The sequence below is a fragment of the Gadus macrocephalus genome, chromosome 6, assembly GCF_031168955.1.
Source record: "Gadus macrocephalus chromosome 6, ASM3116895v1".
In the NCBI taxonomy this organism is placed as follows: domain Eukaryota; kingdom Metazoa; phylum Chordata; class Actinopteri; order Gadiformes; family Gadidae; genus Gadus; species Gadus macrocephalus.
In genome coordinates, this window is record NC_082387.1 from 11,027,198 (window position 1) to 11,045,429 (window position 18,232).

Here is an 18,232-nt window from a genome sequence, read left to right on the forward strand (position 1 = left end):
TCCAAAACAGATTGATGATGGAAATAAATGAACAAAGTGAGAATAGCATGAATTATTCAGGGATGGCTTGTGGGGCTTCGGGCATGGCAGTCTAGCACTGCATAACCTTGCATGGCATGGTACAAAACTTGAGGGTCTGCCACATGGAACCATTCTTATAGGAGCCCTGTGACTACTACATGATGAACTCACGAATACAAACGAATTCTCGCCTTGTCGCCATATGGTGCAGCCTTGGCATCTAGGATGAACCCAGAGGCGGTCTGGGAGTTCAGAGAGGAAAGAGCTAAGGATTTACCACTCTGAAAGATGGGTTGATGTGAACTTGAAATGTTGTTCCTTTGTGCATTACCCAAAGGTGGTTGGTGAAAGGGTTATGGCCCGAAGATCGACGTCATTGTTCCAACGATGTTTGTTTCAAACACGAGTTGGTGACATCGAACTGAGAATTTGCGGCGAGGAATGAGCGTGAACGGGGCTGATGTGACGTTATCATTGAGAACGTTTTTTATTTCAAAGGAATGGTAAGGATGATAATGCGCCGATTTTCACCTCGCTCGACAAACACACGTTTGTTTTCAGCACAGCTCTGCACTCAGCTCCGCTTTACAGCCATGAAAGAAAGTCGGCGTGAGGGTGATAGAGGTCTGACGGCCTCTGTGATTCTGAAGAGATGGGTATTCATGGGTTCAGAATACAATGTGGCTAAAGTGATGCCTGTAAGGTTGACACAAACCACACAAACCACTGATGCCGTGCACCGAGATGATTCTATGCACTTCACTTCTCAACACCACACGTCATTGTCCTTCCCTTAATCTGACCTACGTTCTCCAGCTTCCCTCTCTGCCATCTTTCCAAACTACATTCTTTGGTGTTTTCATGGGATCATTCATTCAAAGCCTCATTTTCGCTTCTCTCAGTCGCTCCATTGCTGGAGCGCTCTTTACTTCACTAACTTCTACCTAACTTACTTGAATACTCTCCTCTGGTCTACGCCAACTGACCTATCAATAAATTATGGATTGATGGTCAAGCAACAGTCAACAGTCAACAGTCAAACGGGCATTTCAGGGCTTAGGTAAGAGTGTACAGATTCAGGTACACAACAAACACCCACGGAATGCACAAACAGACACAACAGAACGCTGTGGTTGACATGAAACTGGTTCCATATTCACACATTCACAGGGGGTTGAGGGGAGGTGGACTCGGAGGGGCTGATTACTAACGCAGGCCCTGGGAAACCATTCCACAAGTAATTGCGATAAAAGGCTAAACCGATGACCTTGATTTGACACAAAGATTGTCGTGCACGTACAAACGTGCTCAGAAATGCACATGGAAAACATGTTTTGAAGCAGAACATGGCAATCAATGTCAACAAGTCGCCGGCCAATGGGAAGGTTGAACAATGGCGCGCCATTATTGCCGTTGTGTTTACCCAGCAGCCCCAGAACAACAGGAAGACGTTAATCAATAGTTTGTCACATGGCGCTATCTGACTGTGTGTGTGTGTGTGTGTGTGTGTGTGTGTGTGTGTGTGTGTGTGTGTGTGTGTGTGTGTGTTTGTCTGAGTTCCTTAACAGCCAGCTGGGGGACAAAAAGGCTCCTTGAGGATTAAATGGCCACTTAATCGAACACTTGAGATGTTTAATGGCGTTTGTTTGTGTGCGAGTGTGTGTGTGTGCAATGTGTGTGTGTTAGTACGTGGTTGCGCGTGCGCGTGCACACTTGTGTGTGTGGGTGTGGTTGTGGTTGTGTGTGTGTGTGCGTGTTTCTCCGTGTGGGTGTTTATGTGTCGTTCAGATCTACATGTAGATGTGTTGAGGTGTGTGTGTGTGTGTGATTTGCCCTGTCTACATAGCTGACACGGTAAACTGTGAATGTGTTTGGATTGATTTTCTTCAGAAATGTTGCTCGGGGCACTCGGTTTGCAACAACAGAACGGACTCTGCTTGTTTCTACTGATTAGGGCTTCTTGTTTGGTTAAGTATTGATTTGGCCGGAGAGTTCCTGAAATAGAACTTGAACTTTCGGCATTTTGTTGCGTGTACAAGTGTCTTCTGTGTGTCATTGGGGCCCTGTCGATACACAGCCAGTAAGGTTAATGAAAAGCTTTCCCTTTAAATGGTTGCATCGAGAAAATGTAACAACAAAAGTTTCAACATGGAATGAAGAGGTGTATTTACTAGGGCCCGACCGATTCATCGGCCTGCCGATTTAATCAAACGATTATAGCCTTTTTGAAAATAATCAACATCTGCCAAAAAGACGCCGATTACAACCGATTTTTCTTTTAGAAATGTTATTGCGCTTAGTATCCTGCAGATTGCGCTCCTACTCGCCTTGCTAACTAACAACTTTAGCTGGAGTAAAAGAGAGGAAATTGAATTTTACCGTACAACATGAAAGCACGCTCGCTCAGGCAGCTGCGCGCTCACCTCACCAATGTACACAAGATGCGTTGTTTGAGCATGTTGTGCTTGTTTTTCTTTAGGTCCCAGGCCATGTTAATTTGTTATACTGTAGACTCTAACGGTGAGACCATACTGGTCAGCACGCACGTGTTAGTCACTGCTCACGAGCGCAGCACATTGGGAGTTAGTTATTTATTTTACATTTTACATTACACTCATTTTTGACTGTAAATGTATTCTAAAACACTCAAAGGTTCTGCATTCAATTCGCATATTCGTCAGAAGTGTTTAAAGTATATTTAAGGTGTCAAAAACTACGTTTTATATGCTTTTTTTTGTTTTGTTTTTAATCGGCCGATTAAATCGTAATCGTAATTTTTCTCTGAAAATAATCGGCATCGGCACTAAAAAATCAATATCGGTCGGCCCCTAGTATTAGTACAAAACATCTGAATATCAATCTGTACGGAAGTAAAATTATATTTTTATTATAGATTGCTTTCTCACTCTTTAAAAACGTACAACTCTGTTGTTGTACTGCTGCAAGTAAGGGTCATACAGCTAAATTCCCTTCTACATAACAAGCTCTTTACTTGAAGGCTTGTGTAACCAGATAACTAAAACTGTATTAAGGCACATTTAAATCAATTTCCATCACTGTTTGACGCTAATTATTAAATGAATTAAGATGCCTGAACAAGGCCTTCCTGAGTGGGAGGCTCACAACACTGTGGCGCCCAGATGGTCAGAGCCATTCTTGGAGTCGGAGGTCTTAAGATGCTGCACTTTTGTAAATAATTCATCAGGCCAGAGTCAAAAAGTGCTCACAGTCTAAGTGCTGAAAGGGCTCAAAACCTTAAATACATGATGCCAAAGGGACTATGCCAAACGTTTCAATGTCAAACAGTTCAACCCATGTTCCACTCAACCTTCAGGGCTTGCGAAAACAACTAAAAGAAAGAATATTTTTCGCTACTGACTTGACTGAAAGCACTATTGTTTTTGAGTATCATTTTTTTTTTAGATTGGTTATTACGCGACCGCCCCAAACATTTTGAAATGGTCCATTCGTATGAATGGTCTGTCTGAATGTTTTGAAATGTCTCCATCAAATTGTCATAAATTGGTGGAAAATCCAGAATATTTTATTCATCTTATATCACCTCCGGTACATTCTTTTCCTGATTACTTTTACTCATGCAAATCATATCAATTACCAAGAAACCCTTCAGGACTAAACAATAAACACACCAAAAAATGAACTGAAAAGTTTGTCAGCTACGACGACTATTGTTTCCATCCTGAACCCAAAAACAATCTAAAAAAAGTTGAAAGTAACATGTTGACCTGGAGCCAAAATGGCGGCAGTGCCCTCATTTTCTGACAAGACCTCAGCGCTGAACGGAGATAAACCAAGGCCCTAGAGGGCCCCAGAGGAAGAGAGCAACACAAATAACCACGGCAACAATACAAGGATTTGGTGGAGCTCGATGCAGCCAGGGGCATTGTCTGGCTGAAGTCAGCTACTTTCGGCTTCTTTTGAAACTGTTCCTTGGGTGTAGATGACATTTCTCAGCAAACGAGAAGTACAACACCAACAAATGGAAAACTTCAAACGCCTCTGATACGTGTTTATTTCCCCTATCCATTTCTTGACGACTTTTGTTCAAAGTTTTTAATCTTGGAGGGACAAAAGTAGGAAGCAAGAAAAGAAAGTCTGAGGAAAGTGAAGTAAGTGAATACGGAAGAGAAGGGGAAAGAGAGAATGATGGAAAAAGAGAGAGAGACACACACACATGCACAGGGACAGTGCTGGTTTAGAAGGCTACCTTGCATTCTTCTCATAATAAGGCCTTTCGTTTTTTCCTCCCTCACTCGTCTTGTCAAGCCACACACAAGTGTAACCCTATACGGATGAAGTCATTGTGGGGAAGCACAGCAGCTATAAGTTACAGATGCCTACTTGACAAGCAGTGCAGCACAGCAGACCTCAGCGAGACAAAGTCTTTCATATGGCAACCATGCCCTGGTGGCACAGTGATTTGCATCAGTTAAACAGCCACATGTGATGGGCGACACTCAAAGACCAGTTTAATCGGGAATGGCATTTGGTTTTTGAGTATATAGTTGGACACAGCCGAGGTGTACTATATCACAAAAAAATAATCCCATTTTAAAGAATACTACTGAAACCCATCGCTATGCAACGAAGTCCCATGACCAAAACAATACAATTCTACTAAACTCGGGAACAACCTGGCAAATTACCGAAAATGAAGCTGCCTGCACTTCCAGGTGGCTTACATAGGTTCACAACCGTGATAGACTACTACGTAGAGGACTACGTATAGCTATATGGGCACCATGTGCCTCCTTAAGAGGAATGTATGTATGACAGCCTAGAGTCTGCCCCTCCCAACCAAACTAAGGGGCTGAACTGGCTAGCAACATGTCAGGGCCAGGCTACTTAGTGCACACACACAGTCATGGAGACATGCCTCCCTTTCACTGCCGAGCACACCCATTGGTGCCATTTTGTGTGCGTGTGTGCATGCGCGCGTTCGTGTGTGTGTGTGTTTGTGTGTGTGTGTGTGTCGTGTACATGCTTTGTGTGCATGTTTGTATGCCTGTTTTTGTTGATATGTTTGTGTATGAGCGAGTGTGTGTGTGTGAGCGTGTGTGTGTGCATGAGCGTGTGTGTATGAGCATGTGTGTGTGTGTGTGCGCATGTGTGTGTGCGTTCGTGCCTGCGTGCGTGCGTGCGTGCGTGCGGTTGCGTTCATGTGTGTGCGGTTGTGTTCATGTGTGTGTGTACTTCGTCCTGGGGTGTGGAAAGCCCCTTGTTTGCTGCTGCTCAGCAGGGCAGAGACACTCGTCCCAGGGTAATAGAGTGTGTTGTTGTCTGCTCACAAATATTGGCGGGCAAATTGAGCCACATGTCACCGGACAACGAGCCAGTATGGGAGGGGGGAAAAAGTGTGTTACCACCAGGCCGGCCACTTGGCCAGCTGTGCCTGGGGCAGGCGACCCAGGGTGGAGTGGCAGGGAGTGGGCAGCGGAGCACTGAGGCTTACCGGGTCTCCACTGGAAGAATGGAAACTCTCCGTTGATGATCGGTTGTATTGGTGCAGCCCCTAATCATAGTTAGAGTCACAACGGGTCACCCAGGCTCCACGTTTAACGACACCCAAGCGCTCTACAAGGGGAAAGGAAAAACTCCCCAAATCCAAGGGGAATTTGATTGTTGAGAGGGAACCCAGATGGGGGGGGGGGTCCCTCCTTCCAGGCATTGTGCAATAGGAGGTGCAGAAAACAGAGTAGAAACAAAAGGTTGAAGATCAAGTTATTAGAAAAGAATCGATTATTGATAATAAGTTAGTTAATTGGGGGCTCTTTCCTCTTGCCCGTCAATCATCCAAACAATGAGATACCTAGCTGTGAAAATGACCACTTTCAAACTTAATGGCTAATTTTAGAAGGATTTTACGAGTGGGTTCAGTATTGTTGTCATTATATGCTTCTAATTATCAGCATTACTATGCTTCTAATTGTTGTCAGTGTGTTTGTGTGGGTGTGTGCGTGTGTGTACACCAGTTTCTTCAAATTACCTCCAGATTTCATCAGCAATTGAATCACAGCAGGGGAGCCCCAAGGGCTGCCATGGAAACGGCGATAATGATGCGATGCGTTAACATTTCATGAACAGCATGTCAGATCTTCATGCCGGCAACAGTGAGTCCATTTTAAAGGATGGATGATGTGGGGGAAAAACAGAAATAAACAAGTGACATAGAAATGTTTCGAAGTGTGGTAGCTCACTCTTTGCCAGGCTCATCGGAGCAATAAATCATTTTTTTTTTAGGTGCTGATAAAAGCTTGAATAAAGTGTTTCATTGGACAGGTTTGCCACTGTGATAGTGTAACACTTAACTTTAGAGTGTTAAAATAATACTAATAAAAATGGGATGTGATATTCACACTTCCACTCCTCCGTCGTATGTTTACATGCTTGCCTATAATAAGACCAAGCATGTTTAACCCACTGGTCTACTGAACTTATTGAAGTACTGACTGAACTGGCGTCCTATAAGTTACATTCTCTTACCTAAAAATAACTTCGCTATCATCTTGTCACACTTAATGTTTTTGCATTAGCGAATAAAGGAATGACAAAATCACCAATATAGTGATCCAAATAATAATTTAAATCTAACGTAAGCACTATGTAGCATTATCATTCTTTTTGATGAATTCTATTATGATCAACAAGTACAGTTTCAGAGCAGCAGTGATCTGGGACTGGCTAAGGGGCGTGCAGCACATCAAACCCACAGAAACACAACTGTGGCCACCTCCACAAAAAAACATGTTTACAGGGACAAACATTATGAGTACGCATGCGCACACACACACACACACACATGCGCTCGCGCACACACACGTCACACGCACACACACACACACACACACACACACACACACACACACACACACACACACACACACAATGTAGGAGGAAATCAATGAAAACAAAGCAAAGTTGGAACGTGCTTTACAACCTGTACAAAAACGTTGTCAGTTGACCTGTGCTTTTTGCTACGGCAACCCCCCTAATAATGATAAAAATAACCTATTCACTCTTGCGAACGAGTGTGTGGATAATAATAAATATCATCCACACACTCGTTCGCCCTTTAAAGTGATGTTCCCTTTGCAATGATTTTTCATCATTGCGCAGTTGCCTTTCGCTTTCTGTTGGTGACTATATCATGCGTCATCTAATTGATTCAAAAGATTGTGCTTCTCGAAAATTTTGAAAATAAATGTGTCAGAGGCAGGATGTCTTTAAGGGGCTCTATATGTTTGACAAATCACAGATGAAATATATTGTTAAATCACATCTATACCTCATTTGTTCTCATTTATCTGTCATCATGTCTGTATAACATGCATTTTGTTCCCCTTCATTCATTAATATTGTGGACACGCCAACGGCCAATCAAGATACATCACAAAGAACAAAGAACTGTTAAGACAACATGTCAGATTATCTCAAAGGCAACCTTTCACGTGGCGCTTTATTTTCCACACTTCATATTTGGCCCAATATGAGTCACTTTGATATTTCCCTATGGAAACACGGACCTAACACTTTATTCACAGCACATGGAAACACCAAAAAGTTATCAAAAAGGGGAAGAACAAGTACAAAGAGACAACAGAGAAAACATAGACTGACGCCTAAAGCAATACTTCAGCATAACCACGTTGAAAAAATACCAATTCTTATTTGCATTGTTTCACAGGAATAGCATGGCATGAATACATTCATTCTTGTCTGTTCGAGACCCAAACAAGAGGAAAGATTGCAAACCCCTGCCTGAAACAATATGGAAACACAGATATTGCTGTAGAAATACATACACACTAGTCAGAGTACTTCATTTATCCCCAAGAAAATGGTTTGCATTGTTTATTAACATTGGATTTGGGGAAGGACAGGGAGAGCAAGAGAGAGAGGGAGCGAGAGTGTAGACCAATGCAACATGATAACATATAGAAGCTCAGACAGCTAATAAGGGATTCCCCTGTATTACAGTGAAATGTTTCTGTTTTTACAATGATATGGCTGTAGGCAGAAGACATCCAGGCGCCTTCTGGTCATCTTTATTTATTCGCTCCTGCTGTGGTTCCTCTGATGTGAGATTGTAACAGGTTTCTGGTTCCAATCAAATGAAAAACAAATGTGCGATAAAAATGTACTATTCATAGAGATTTGTACATTGTGCTGAAGTAGATGTCCGTCATCCTTATCAGTTCCCAGGCTCAACTTTCCTCCATAGAACCAGGCTCGCACTAATGCTGGATGTGTTTCCGTAAATGTCGACATAACATTTTGTCTACTCAAATCTAGCCCAAAGGATCTCTCGTAAAGCGAGACATTTTCAAATTCTCTCGTGTCTTTGAAGAGGAGCTGGAATGGCGGATGCAAAAACATCCACATAACTTGTGAAACAAAAAACAGACATATTTTACAGAACATAAAATGTATCCGCCTTGGTCTCTCTATCGACTTAGCTGACAATTTTGATTAATGACCAAGCTGGAAGTACATCTTCAAGTGCCTCCTTCACTCCCTCTATCCCTACCCATAGCTCTCCCTACGGCTACAAGACTAGTAGAATTGGCTCTTCTCTGCCTCGCTTCTTTCCCCCACCTTTAGTCTTTCAACCCCACAATATGGGCCAAATATCCCAAGATGCAATAATTTACGGCGGTCGTAAGTCTTTCTCGTTCTCTTGCTCCCAATATCTTTGTCCCTCTCTCTATTTTTTTCTCTCTCTCTCATACCTACAATACCTGACTACCTGCAATTATTTTTACTCCTTGGGGAGGAGGAAAAACTGCTGTGCCAATGGATTATTCTTGCAAATAACAACGTGATATTTCATCTTTACATGTCCGCTATAACACACGCACGCAGGCACAGGGGGAACAAACCAACGTGCCTTCTCAGCAAAGGGCTGCCCGCATTCATTAACCACTTAGAAGGCTGTGTTCAAATTAATCAAAGCAAACTGCTTACGCATAATCTTTGTCGGCGGGTAAAATATGGACCCTGTGCGGAGAAAGTGGGCTAGCTCTACTAGTACAGCACGTAAAAGTCCTCCAACGAACAGTGTAGTGTTGTCTGAATGCATGTGTTGCATGTATCCACGTACGTTTTTATTACGTAAGTGCTTTTTAGTGTTTTTAGTGCCTATATTAGTGTGTGTGTGTGTGTGTGTGTGTGTGTGTGTGTGTGTGTGTGTGTGTGTGTGCGTGTGTGTGTGTCTGTGTGTGTGTGTGCTCTTTCAGCAAAAAAAAAAAGCTTTTTAGCATAGCCAATTTCACATCCTCAGCAATTTGAATGTACTGTGTTTGGATGTCTGTGACTTTGTATGCATTCAGATTTTATGGTGCACTTTTATTTGCATCACGTCTGTGTGCAAGGGCGTGTGTTTGTATGCATGCACTAAAGTGCAAATAAATGTGCATACGTGTGTTGTCTGTGTGCGTGTGTGCGTCTGTGTACGCGTGTGTGTGTGAATGCGTGACCAGAGCTCCGACGTAAGCCTAGGAGGTAAAAGTTACAGTCGGTGATTATAGTAATTATGGTTTCAGGTTTTTGCATATTCCGTCAGATGGGCCACTAGATTACAGACACACTTGGCACTGTCGGGACGGAGGGGGAAAGAGAGGCGGGGCGAGAGAAAGAGTTACTGTTGAACTGTTGGTGGAGCGGAGCGGGGGAAGAAGAGAGGGAGAGTAAAAGGGACGCAGAGGGGGAAACGGCAGAAAGAAAATCTAAACTTGGGAAGGAGAAAGAAAGAGGGAAACCCAGGGGAGAGAAAGACAGAAGGGGTTGAAAGAGGATGGAGAATGGAAAGAAAAGCAGAGAGAGGAGAAAGAGAAAGACTAATCCGTGAGGCGGCTTCCAAACTACTGCTCAGCATGCTCCCTCCCTCCCTCCCTCCCTCCCTCCGTCTCCCCCGTTCCTCCCTCCCTTTCCACACTACTGAGTGCTGAATGAGCCCGCTACAGTGCAGCTTTTGTCTCGCCTCTAAAGCGGCCTGAATGTCAACTTCACCCCCGGAAAAACAAAAACAACAAACACTCCACCTTGTTCGCTCTTCGTCTTCCTTCTATCTCTCCCGCGCTTCCTTTCTCCCATGCCTCTTTCCCCCTGCTGCCCTTTGCTCGTGTTTACTTGTCAACCTTTGTTTTCCCGGCTGGCTGTCGCTCCCTCTCCTTCCCCTTTTACTCCCTCGCCCTCCGGTTCTTTCCTCGAGAGGATAATGCGCGGCACAAGAAGCACATTCAGGCTAAACAAAACACCCCCCAACACTCTTGGACTGGCGGACCCCCTGTCGCGCTGTACCGCCTTCCCTCAATGGCTGCAGTATGACATATTCATGGTGCGTTGAATAAGTCCCTCTCCCCCTCTTGCTCCCTCTTCATCAAACACTTGCACCCAATGTGAACATACGTACAACACGCATGTTGAATGCCCACTGTTAACCCAAAACACCCATCTGGCGGTCGTGTGTGGCCCGAAAGGATTTTAAGTGGAGGGGAAATTGTTTTTGAATGCGAGGTCAGCGTGCATGGGTGCCTTCATTTGTTTTCGTGTGTGTGGGTGGGTACGGCTGTGTGGATGCACGTGTACGCGCGCGCGTGTGTGTGTGTGTGTGTGTGTGTGTGTGTGTGTGTGTGTGTGTGTGTGTGTGTGTGTGTGTGTGTGTGTGTGTGTGTGTGTGTGTGTGTGTGTGTGTGTGTGTGTGTGTGTGTGTGTGTGTTGAAGGGTATCAAGTGCACTGAGTTGATAAAGAACAAGAATGTGCAATAAGAAAACTTGGCTGGTACGGTTAACCTAATGTATGCTAATTCAAATGAGAACATCTACATATTGGTTCTAACGTGAACGCCACAAGCATAGGATCTGCAGCAGGAGCAGATTGGTAGCTTGGCACGGATCCAAAAAGGGTGTCAAGAACACGCATGTTACCGGGAAGAGCGTGTGTGTGTGTGGGGGGGAGGCAGGGAGTGGTGAAAGAGAGAGACAGAGAGATCCCATTTCTTGACAAGCAGAATAAATATTTATATATATACGTGTGTGTGTGTTCTTTCTGTAATGGCTTGTCTTCGGTGAACGCTGTGGCCTCTTGTTGTTGGCGAGGGGAATAAAAGTGGGCTTGCGCCATTTGCTGGAAGTTTTACAGGATCAAATAAAAACAATATATCGACCGTGTACGGCCGTAGACTGTTGTCCGTGGATAACTGCAGGGCTTTACAACACAGATACAAGAGGAGATTTCAATACAGAGCAGCTGGCGTGGCGGAGGCGGTGGTGGTGGAGGTGAAGGCACCACTCACGCCGTTCCTCTGACTTGTCATCTCCATGTCCTGCCCTGCCTCCTTCATTCCGTCCGTCCGTCCGTCCTCTCTCTCAATGTGTTGGAATCAGACGGTGTGTGTGTGTGTGTGTGTGTGTGTGTGTGTGTGTGTGTGTGTGTGTGTGTGTGTGTGTGTGTGTGTGTGTGTGTGTGTGTGTGTGTGTGTGTGTGTGTGTGTGTGTGTGTGTGTGTGTGTGTGTGTTAGTGTGTGTGTGGCGTGGGAGTTCAACGTTGAGTTATTTCAATAAGCTCTGCACTTGATGGTGGCGTATTTTTTATTAAAATATCCATTTCAAAGAACGCCGTAATGACCTATTTTTCAGGAAAAATTGATTTGCGGATGGATCTTTTTTGGATTGGTCTACCAAATTGCTATACAGGGAACCTTGTGGGCCGGTTTGGCATTCAGAAGCACAACAATACATCCACTGTTGGGACTACCATCTAATTAAACTGCAATCTAATTAAACTGTCTCAATCTAGCTACAAACACAGTAGGGGGAGAGAGAGACTAAGAGTAAAAAAAGAGAAAGCAAGAGCAAGAAAGTAAGAAAGAAAGAAAGAAAGAAAGAAAGAAAGAAAGAAAGAAAGAAAGAAAGAAAGAAAGAAAGAAAGAAAGAAAGAAAGAAAGAAAGAAAGAAAGAAAGAAAGAAAGAAAGAAAGAAAGAAAGAAAGAATGAAAGAAAGAAAGAATGAAAGAAAGAATGAAGAAAGAAAAAAAATAGAAAGACTAAAAAGAGAAAGAGGACAAATGACAAAGAGAAAATTGAGACAATGGTGAGCAGGACAGGAATCAGTGGCTTGGCACTGTTCTTTCTATTCACCAGAGCCAAGTGTTTATTGTGGGAATCCAGTTTCCACAAAACAGTACACTACAAGAATAAGACACCAGGCAGCCTAGCATGGCTCTTGGGAGTGCACACCATAAACATATCAGTTAGTGGTTCCTGACATGGCTCAAAACATTCCATATAAATGAATGCCGGCTAACGAACACGATATTAATTTGGGATGATCGCTCAAAGTAAAAAAATGGACTCACCATAAAGCTTTGAAATACAGAGCATTTGGAAAAGTAATAAACGACAGTCAAAACACTTCTTGTACGACTGAATAAAGGGATTGACGGAATGAATGAATTTAATTATCTTCTTATCTCAGAGCTAAATCTTTCGGCTGAAAAGAAGTGGTGGGGGGGGGTGAAATCGCGTTGAATGGGGTTATTATTTCTTGCAGCAAAAAAGTTTTCATAGAGCCAATGAGAACTATTTAGGCCATTGATTCAGAACAAACTGCATTCTTTAAGGACATCGACAGGGCTCACTCACAAACACACACACACACACAAACACATGCAGAATCACAATCCAAAACTGTGGAAATAGGAGCCCGAAATGTGGCCTACGGTTTCGCAGACCATGAAAAATTCATAATTCCGAGACTTTATATGACACTCCAGACGGATTTAGTGCCAACAGCAGGAGACACTGGGAGTCAGCTTCCCAACATTAATTTGATCCTTTCTTGTTTTCCCTTTCTCCTCACTCCTGTTTTGGTCGGTCCTTCCCTGCAGCAGATACCTACGCACGCGCACAATTATCCTTCATCACAGGATTTCCCCAGTGGGGAAAGAGTGCTATTCCACCCTAGGCTATCTCCTAGACACTTATACAGAGCCTATGGAATAAATGTGCATAGTTCACTTCATGTCAACATTTCTTTTCTTGAACACATAACATCAATTGAATACAGCGTTTCACTGTCTGCTATACTGCTTGACATGATGCCCGAGTTCATGCGATTCTGTTCATGAATGGCTTCCACATCGTGGTCACCATGAAATGTGTATGAAATGCATGAGAGCACCGGTAACAGATGTAGAACCATTAGTGTTGTAAGAGTCATAGGCCAACTAGAGAGGAAGAGGGACTATAAACAATCCCGCACATTAACAAAGAAAAACTACTTGCGGATGAGAAAAAGTTATAGCCTGTGAAATGGGAGAGAGAGAGAGAGAGAGAGACAGAGAGAGAGAGAGAGAGAGACAGAGAGACAGAGAGAGAGAGAGAGAGAGAGAGAGAGAGAGAGAGAGAGAGAGAGAGAGAGAGAGAGAGAGAGAGAGAGAGAGAGAGAGAGAGAGAGAGAGATCTGCCATCGCTAGGCTACTCCTAGCAGCAGGAGGGCCTTTCCATACAAAACAATCCTAGACACAGTGAAAGACGTCCTTTCACACACTCTCACATGCGTTCACACACACACACACACACACGGCACAAACGACACACTGCACATGAAACCATACACAGAATGAAGTATTGTCTTACGACACAAAAAGGGTGTGTGTGTGTGTGTGTGTGTGTGTGTGTGTGTGTGTGTGTGTGTGTGTGTGTGTGTGTGTGTGTGTGTGTGTGTGTGTGTGTGTGTCCTACTGGAGTGATCAAAGCCAGAGCAAACCACCCAGAGAGATCGCCTTCTCTTCATTCATTAATCTTGTCCGTTCCCTCAATCTCTCCCAATCTATCTCTCCCCCCCCCCTCTCTCTCTTTCCTTTATCACCAGCTCTATCTTGGTTCTCTCCTCCTCTTAATATTACTCACACATCACATTATTCCTGATCAATCACTCATATTTTTGTGGCTTGCATTATCCAGCCAATCGGATTGACTCATTTGGTTCCAAATCACCCCAGCTGTCCCTTGGCTGCTAAACCTTGGACGACTGCACTGCATCATGGGAAAAGAACAAAGCATATTTGTAGATGGCATGAGAGCGCTAAAAATGCCATGATGCCAATATCACACAAATATGAGCTCTGCCAAATGAAGTTGAAAACAATCCCAACAACACACAATAACGTTCTAAAATGTCTATGCCCGAGCGCCTACGCACCTATCCTAGACATTCCCATAGAAACAACGCATGTTCAGTACATCTTCACATCTCCAGAACGTCAGCCTCACACATACGCCCACCCACACGCTACACACTCCCGGATACAAGGGATGTCACCAAGCCAAACTTTGTGTTCCTTCTAATTCCCTGTAGAATTTTTGTCACCAGCTCATCCATTTGGAATGTCTAATCTGCAATGAAAACCAAATAGCATAACAAGATTTAACTGGAAATTCAATTCAAGTAAGATAACTTGCTCCTCCTCCTTGTGTGAAAGTCTCGATACACCGGAGAGCAAGAACTGAGAGCGACAACATGTTTAAATGTTTCTGGAATAAACAGCTTTTAGGAAGGAAAAACAACAATAAGGCAAGTATTAAGTTTGTAGTAGACATGAGTTTGTCCACCCTTAAAAAAGGACTTGGCTTATGATGTTTTTTTAGAGGGTCAACACCGTGAATGTGACACTGAGATGAAAGGTGAACACATGCACTCCAACTGACAATAGAAAATGTGACACCCACTATCATCTGCTTGAGCGTGAGCATGAGCGTGTGCTTGTGCGTGTGAAATAGTGTAGGCCTACTTGCAACATCTTACATCACAATTAATTTGAAAGACTACAACCAAAACTGCCGAAACATTAATGATTGTTAAAGAAAGCATTATTAAAGAAAATATTCCTCTTGATTAATAACAATCCATAGATTAATCCGATAGACTCATTGATTTACAGACCACAGCCCTTAAAGGGAAATTAAAATAAGGAATGAGTGTCTCCTTCAAATATAAGATCGGGGTTCTTTACAGAAAATAATCCGAGAGACAGAGCAACTTCTAGAGTAAGAGTCAAAAGGGGATAAATCGTCGGCTAATCCTTTAAATGGGAGTTGCCCTCTGAGTCTGGGGTGAATAGCGAACGTAGAGTGAGAAAACTGTTATTTGTGAGACCTTGGTCTTGTGCACAGAATGAATCGCTTGATTATTAAATTAAAAAGTAACATCGTTAGCCATCATATAACTCTCCAGGTGTCCCTGTATGTGAATTTGGTTGTTTACTGTTTAATCACACATTATTGACAACCCAATCAAAATAATGAATGCAATATGAGGCATTGGCCAATTCAGCCACTATGGGATGGACGCATATAATCACCAAAACAAAGTTATTACGCACACAGTCGGTATCGATCATAGTAAATAAAGGAGATGCTATGGAAGTCGAATAGGCGAGGAGATAACAAGAGATCCCAGCGGAGAGAAATATAAATGAAATACTCAGGAATTGACCTAAATGTTTTCCTGAGAGAGAAAAATAAAGACATTCCCGCGGAATATATGTGACTATACGGTGAAAGATGGGTCGCAAAAATGATTTCACAGCCATGATCAAACAATGTTTGATATTGATGCATGATCATTTATGCAATAATACTACTTTTACCCACAATATTTCTATGATCGGGCAAACCGTACTTTCGCTCCACGCACCTTGGGGCGCCGATGACGAGCACTTTATGTTATTAAATAGACCCATTGCGTGTGTGTAAATATAAGTGTATATGTTGCAAAATAATAAAGAAACAATAACATGCACGTGAGTGATATCGGATCAAACTGCTTGACATCATCAATAATCATTGCACGCCTCATCTTATCGCGTCGCGTCTCTCCACATAAAGAGAAGCCACCGCAGAACAGATCAGGCTTCACAGTTTCTCCTCACTTCTAAAGTGTTGTCACTTCAATCCCCGATGAACACATTTTGCAAAAAGGAAAAAATACATACTTGGACATGACTCGAAATGTTTGTCTTGCAGCCCATCCATGGCTGTTTAGAGACGTAAACATGTGTGTTTAAAAAAAGGGGGATCTTTGTGGTTTGAACAACGCAAAATGCCAGCACTTACCTTGGGCAAGTCCTAGGTGTACGACCACCAGGAGCACCATGATTCCCGGTGTGGCACACATTCTCATCAATCGGCGGCAACCCAGGTGTCCTATTCCAGTGCTCGGCCCAGCGCTCCGTCCACTTTTCCACATACAAGCCGTGTGAGAAACTCCTCTGCTCGTCCGCTGCTTGTGGTTACGGGGGGCTAGGGAGGGGTGTGTGTCTGTGGGGGGGACGGGACCAGAACCCCCAATAAGTGTTTATTGTCTGCTCGGGCGAAAAACAAAAGTCCAAAAGATTGGGTTGATACGCTTTGGGTCCCCGGTGTCTAATCCGTTTGAAAACGTGCGAGCTGAAGCTGTGTGCAATAAGAAGAGAGGCGAAATCACCTCGTTCGCTGGGTCCCTCGCTCAGTGTCAGCGGCGGTGCTGCCTGGCCACTGAACGCTCTCCCTCCCTATACCTTTCTCTCCCTCCCTTTCTCTCCCTGCTCTCTCCGTTTACGCAGCGCGAGAAACGCCACCGCCCTCCGGCTACCGTAGCAGTGGAAGCCACGCGCTCCCTCGCGCGCTCATTATCGCGCTACTTCTCGATGTAGTCTTTTCTGCGGTTTGCCGTTTTGTTCACGTTCACGTGTTTTACTTGATGACGGGGAGGAACATTATTCATTAAAATAAAGACCGACAAACATTTTAGAGCTTTGAAGCGTAGGGAGATTCAGCTGGTGTGATAACAATTATTGTATCAAAGACGACTCTGAACGAAAATGTATTTCCTTGAGTGTATATCGTGAGTCAATTCTCAAATTTGTTGGTGTTTCTCTTCACTGAGGTTGGTAATGAAACCCGCGTGTGCGCACAGACGCGCGGCGCTGGAGCGTCAAGCCGGTGGGTAATAAACTGTGGGAAAACCGCGTTTCACTCCGGCCAAACGGAGAGCGCGAGATCTGGCCGACTGGTGGCTGCCCCCTTATGGCTGCACTGAGGTCCCAAGGAGGTACGCATCGGACCGTTAACCGTTTACTTAACCATATATAGGGCCTACAAATAAAAGCTTTTATTTATTTTTTAATAGAGGATTGGACATTCTGTCGAAGAAGGATCGAAAAAGGGACATCAGCAGCAATGCTAGTGAACTCAACCGCAGTGATGTTACCTAAATGGGTTACTGAAAAAGTAAATAAAATATGGGAAAAATATATATACCACCACAATAACACAAAGAAGATCTCTAAGTTGCATGCAGGCTGTCCTCAATAAAGGAATGATTCCTTAATTGAATTGTTCTGTATGTGTTTCTGCTACAGGTGGGCCTACTACACTCTTGTTTAGGAGCTCAGCCAGATATAGAATGCAATTGACGTCTATCATTACCCTTTTATTCTACTATAAACTTGTCTAATCTACATCAATTTCATATTGCCAAGGATTATGGGAGCAGCACTGATGCCCTACATTTTGTGTGTGTGTGTTTGCCAGTATTTTTATGTGTGTGTGCGTGTGTGTGTGTGTCAGTATAAGTGTGTGTAAAATGTCTCTATATGCGTGTGCATATGCGTCTGTGTGCATGCGCTCATACCGTTCCTTCAGGGTCTCGTGCCCAATGCATGCACGCTCACTCGTGTGTATACAGAAGCACGTGCAGCAGTGTGCCTGCAGTATACCTGCACAAACACAACGCTGGCCTTCTGTAATTCCCGGCAGGTCCTCAGCCCGGCCGTTTGAGTGGGGCAGGCTGGATCATGCATTGTAAATGGCACAGTAAAATATGTGCACGCTGCTATTTGTCACAACAGCCTGCCACACAGCTCAATGACTTCCAGTAGAAGTAGCAGACGCTACCCACAGGGACCTGTAAAAAGCCTTTACATCCAGCCACTTTATTGGGAATGGGAAAGCAATAAGTTACACTGGCGACATACGGCTAGCGGATATGGATCAACGTTTACACTCACAACCGTTTTCACTGTAGTAAGTATATAGCATGTATATTATACACTTTATATAGAGAAAGATAAATATGTATAGATACTGAATAGCAAGTATATTATACACTTTACATACAAACATACATACTCGCATACGTACATACGTA

General features: G+C 43.7%; 1 protein-coding gene across 1 annotated transcript in view; it reads right to left on the minus strand.

Moving 5' to 3' along the window:
- The window catches only part of LOC132459091 (netrin receptor UNC5C-like), a 159,492-nt gene extending 142,552 nt beyond the window's left edge, over positions 1-16,940 (minus strand). The window contains 1 exon segment of the mRNA XM_060053466.1: positions 16,159-16,940. Coding sequence (XP_059909449.1) covers positions 16,159-16,291 — 133 coding nt within the window. The 5' untranslated portion in view covers positions 16,292-16,940.
- Between the last annotated feature and the right edge of the window lie 1,292 nt (positions 16,941-18,232).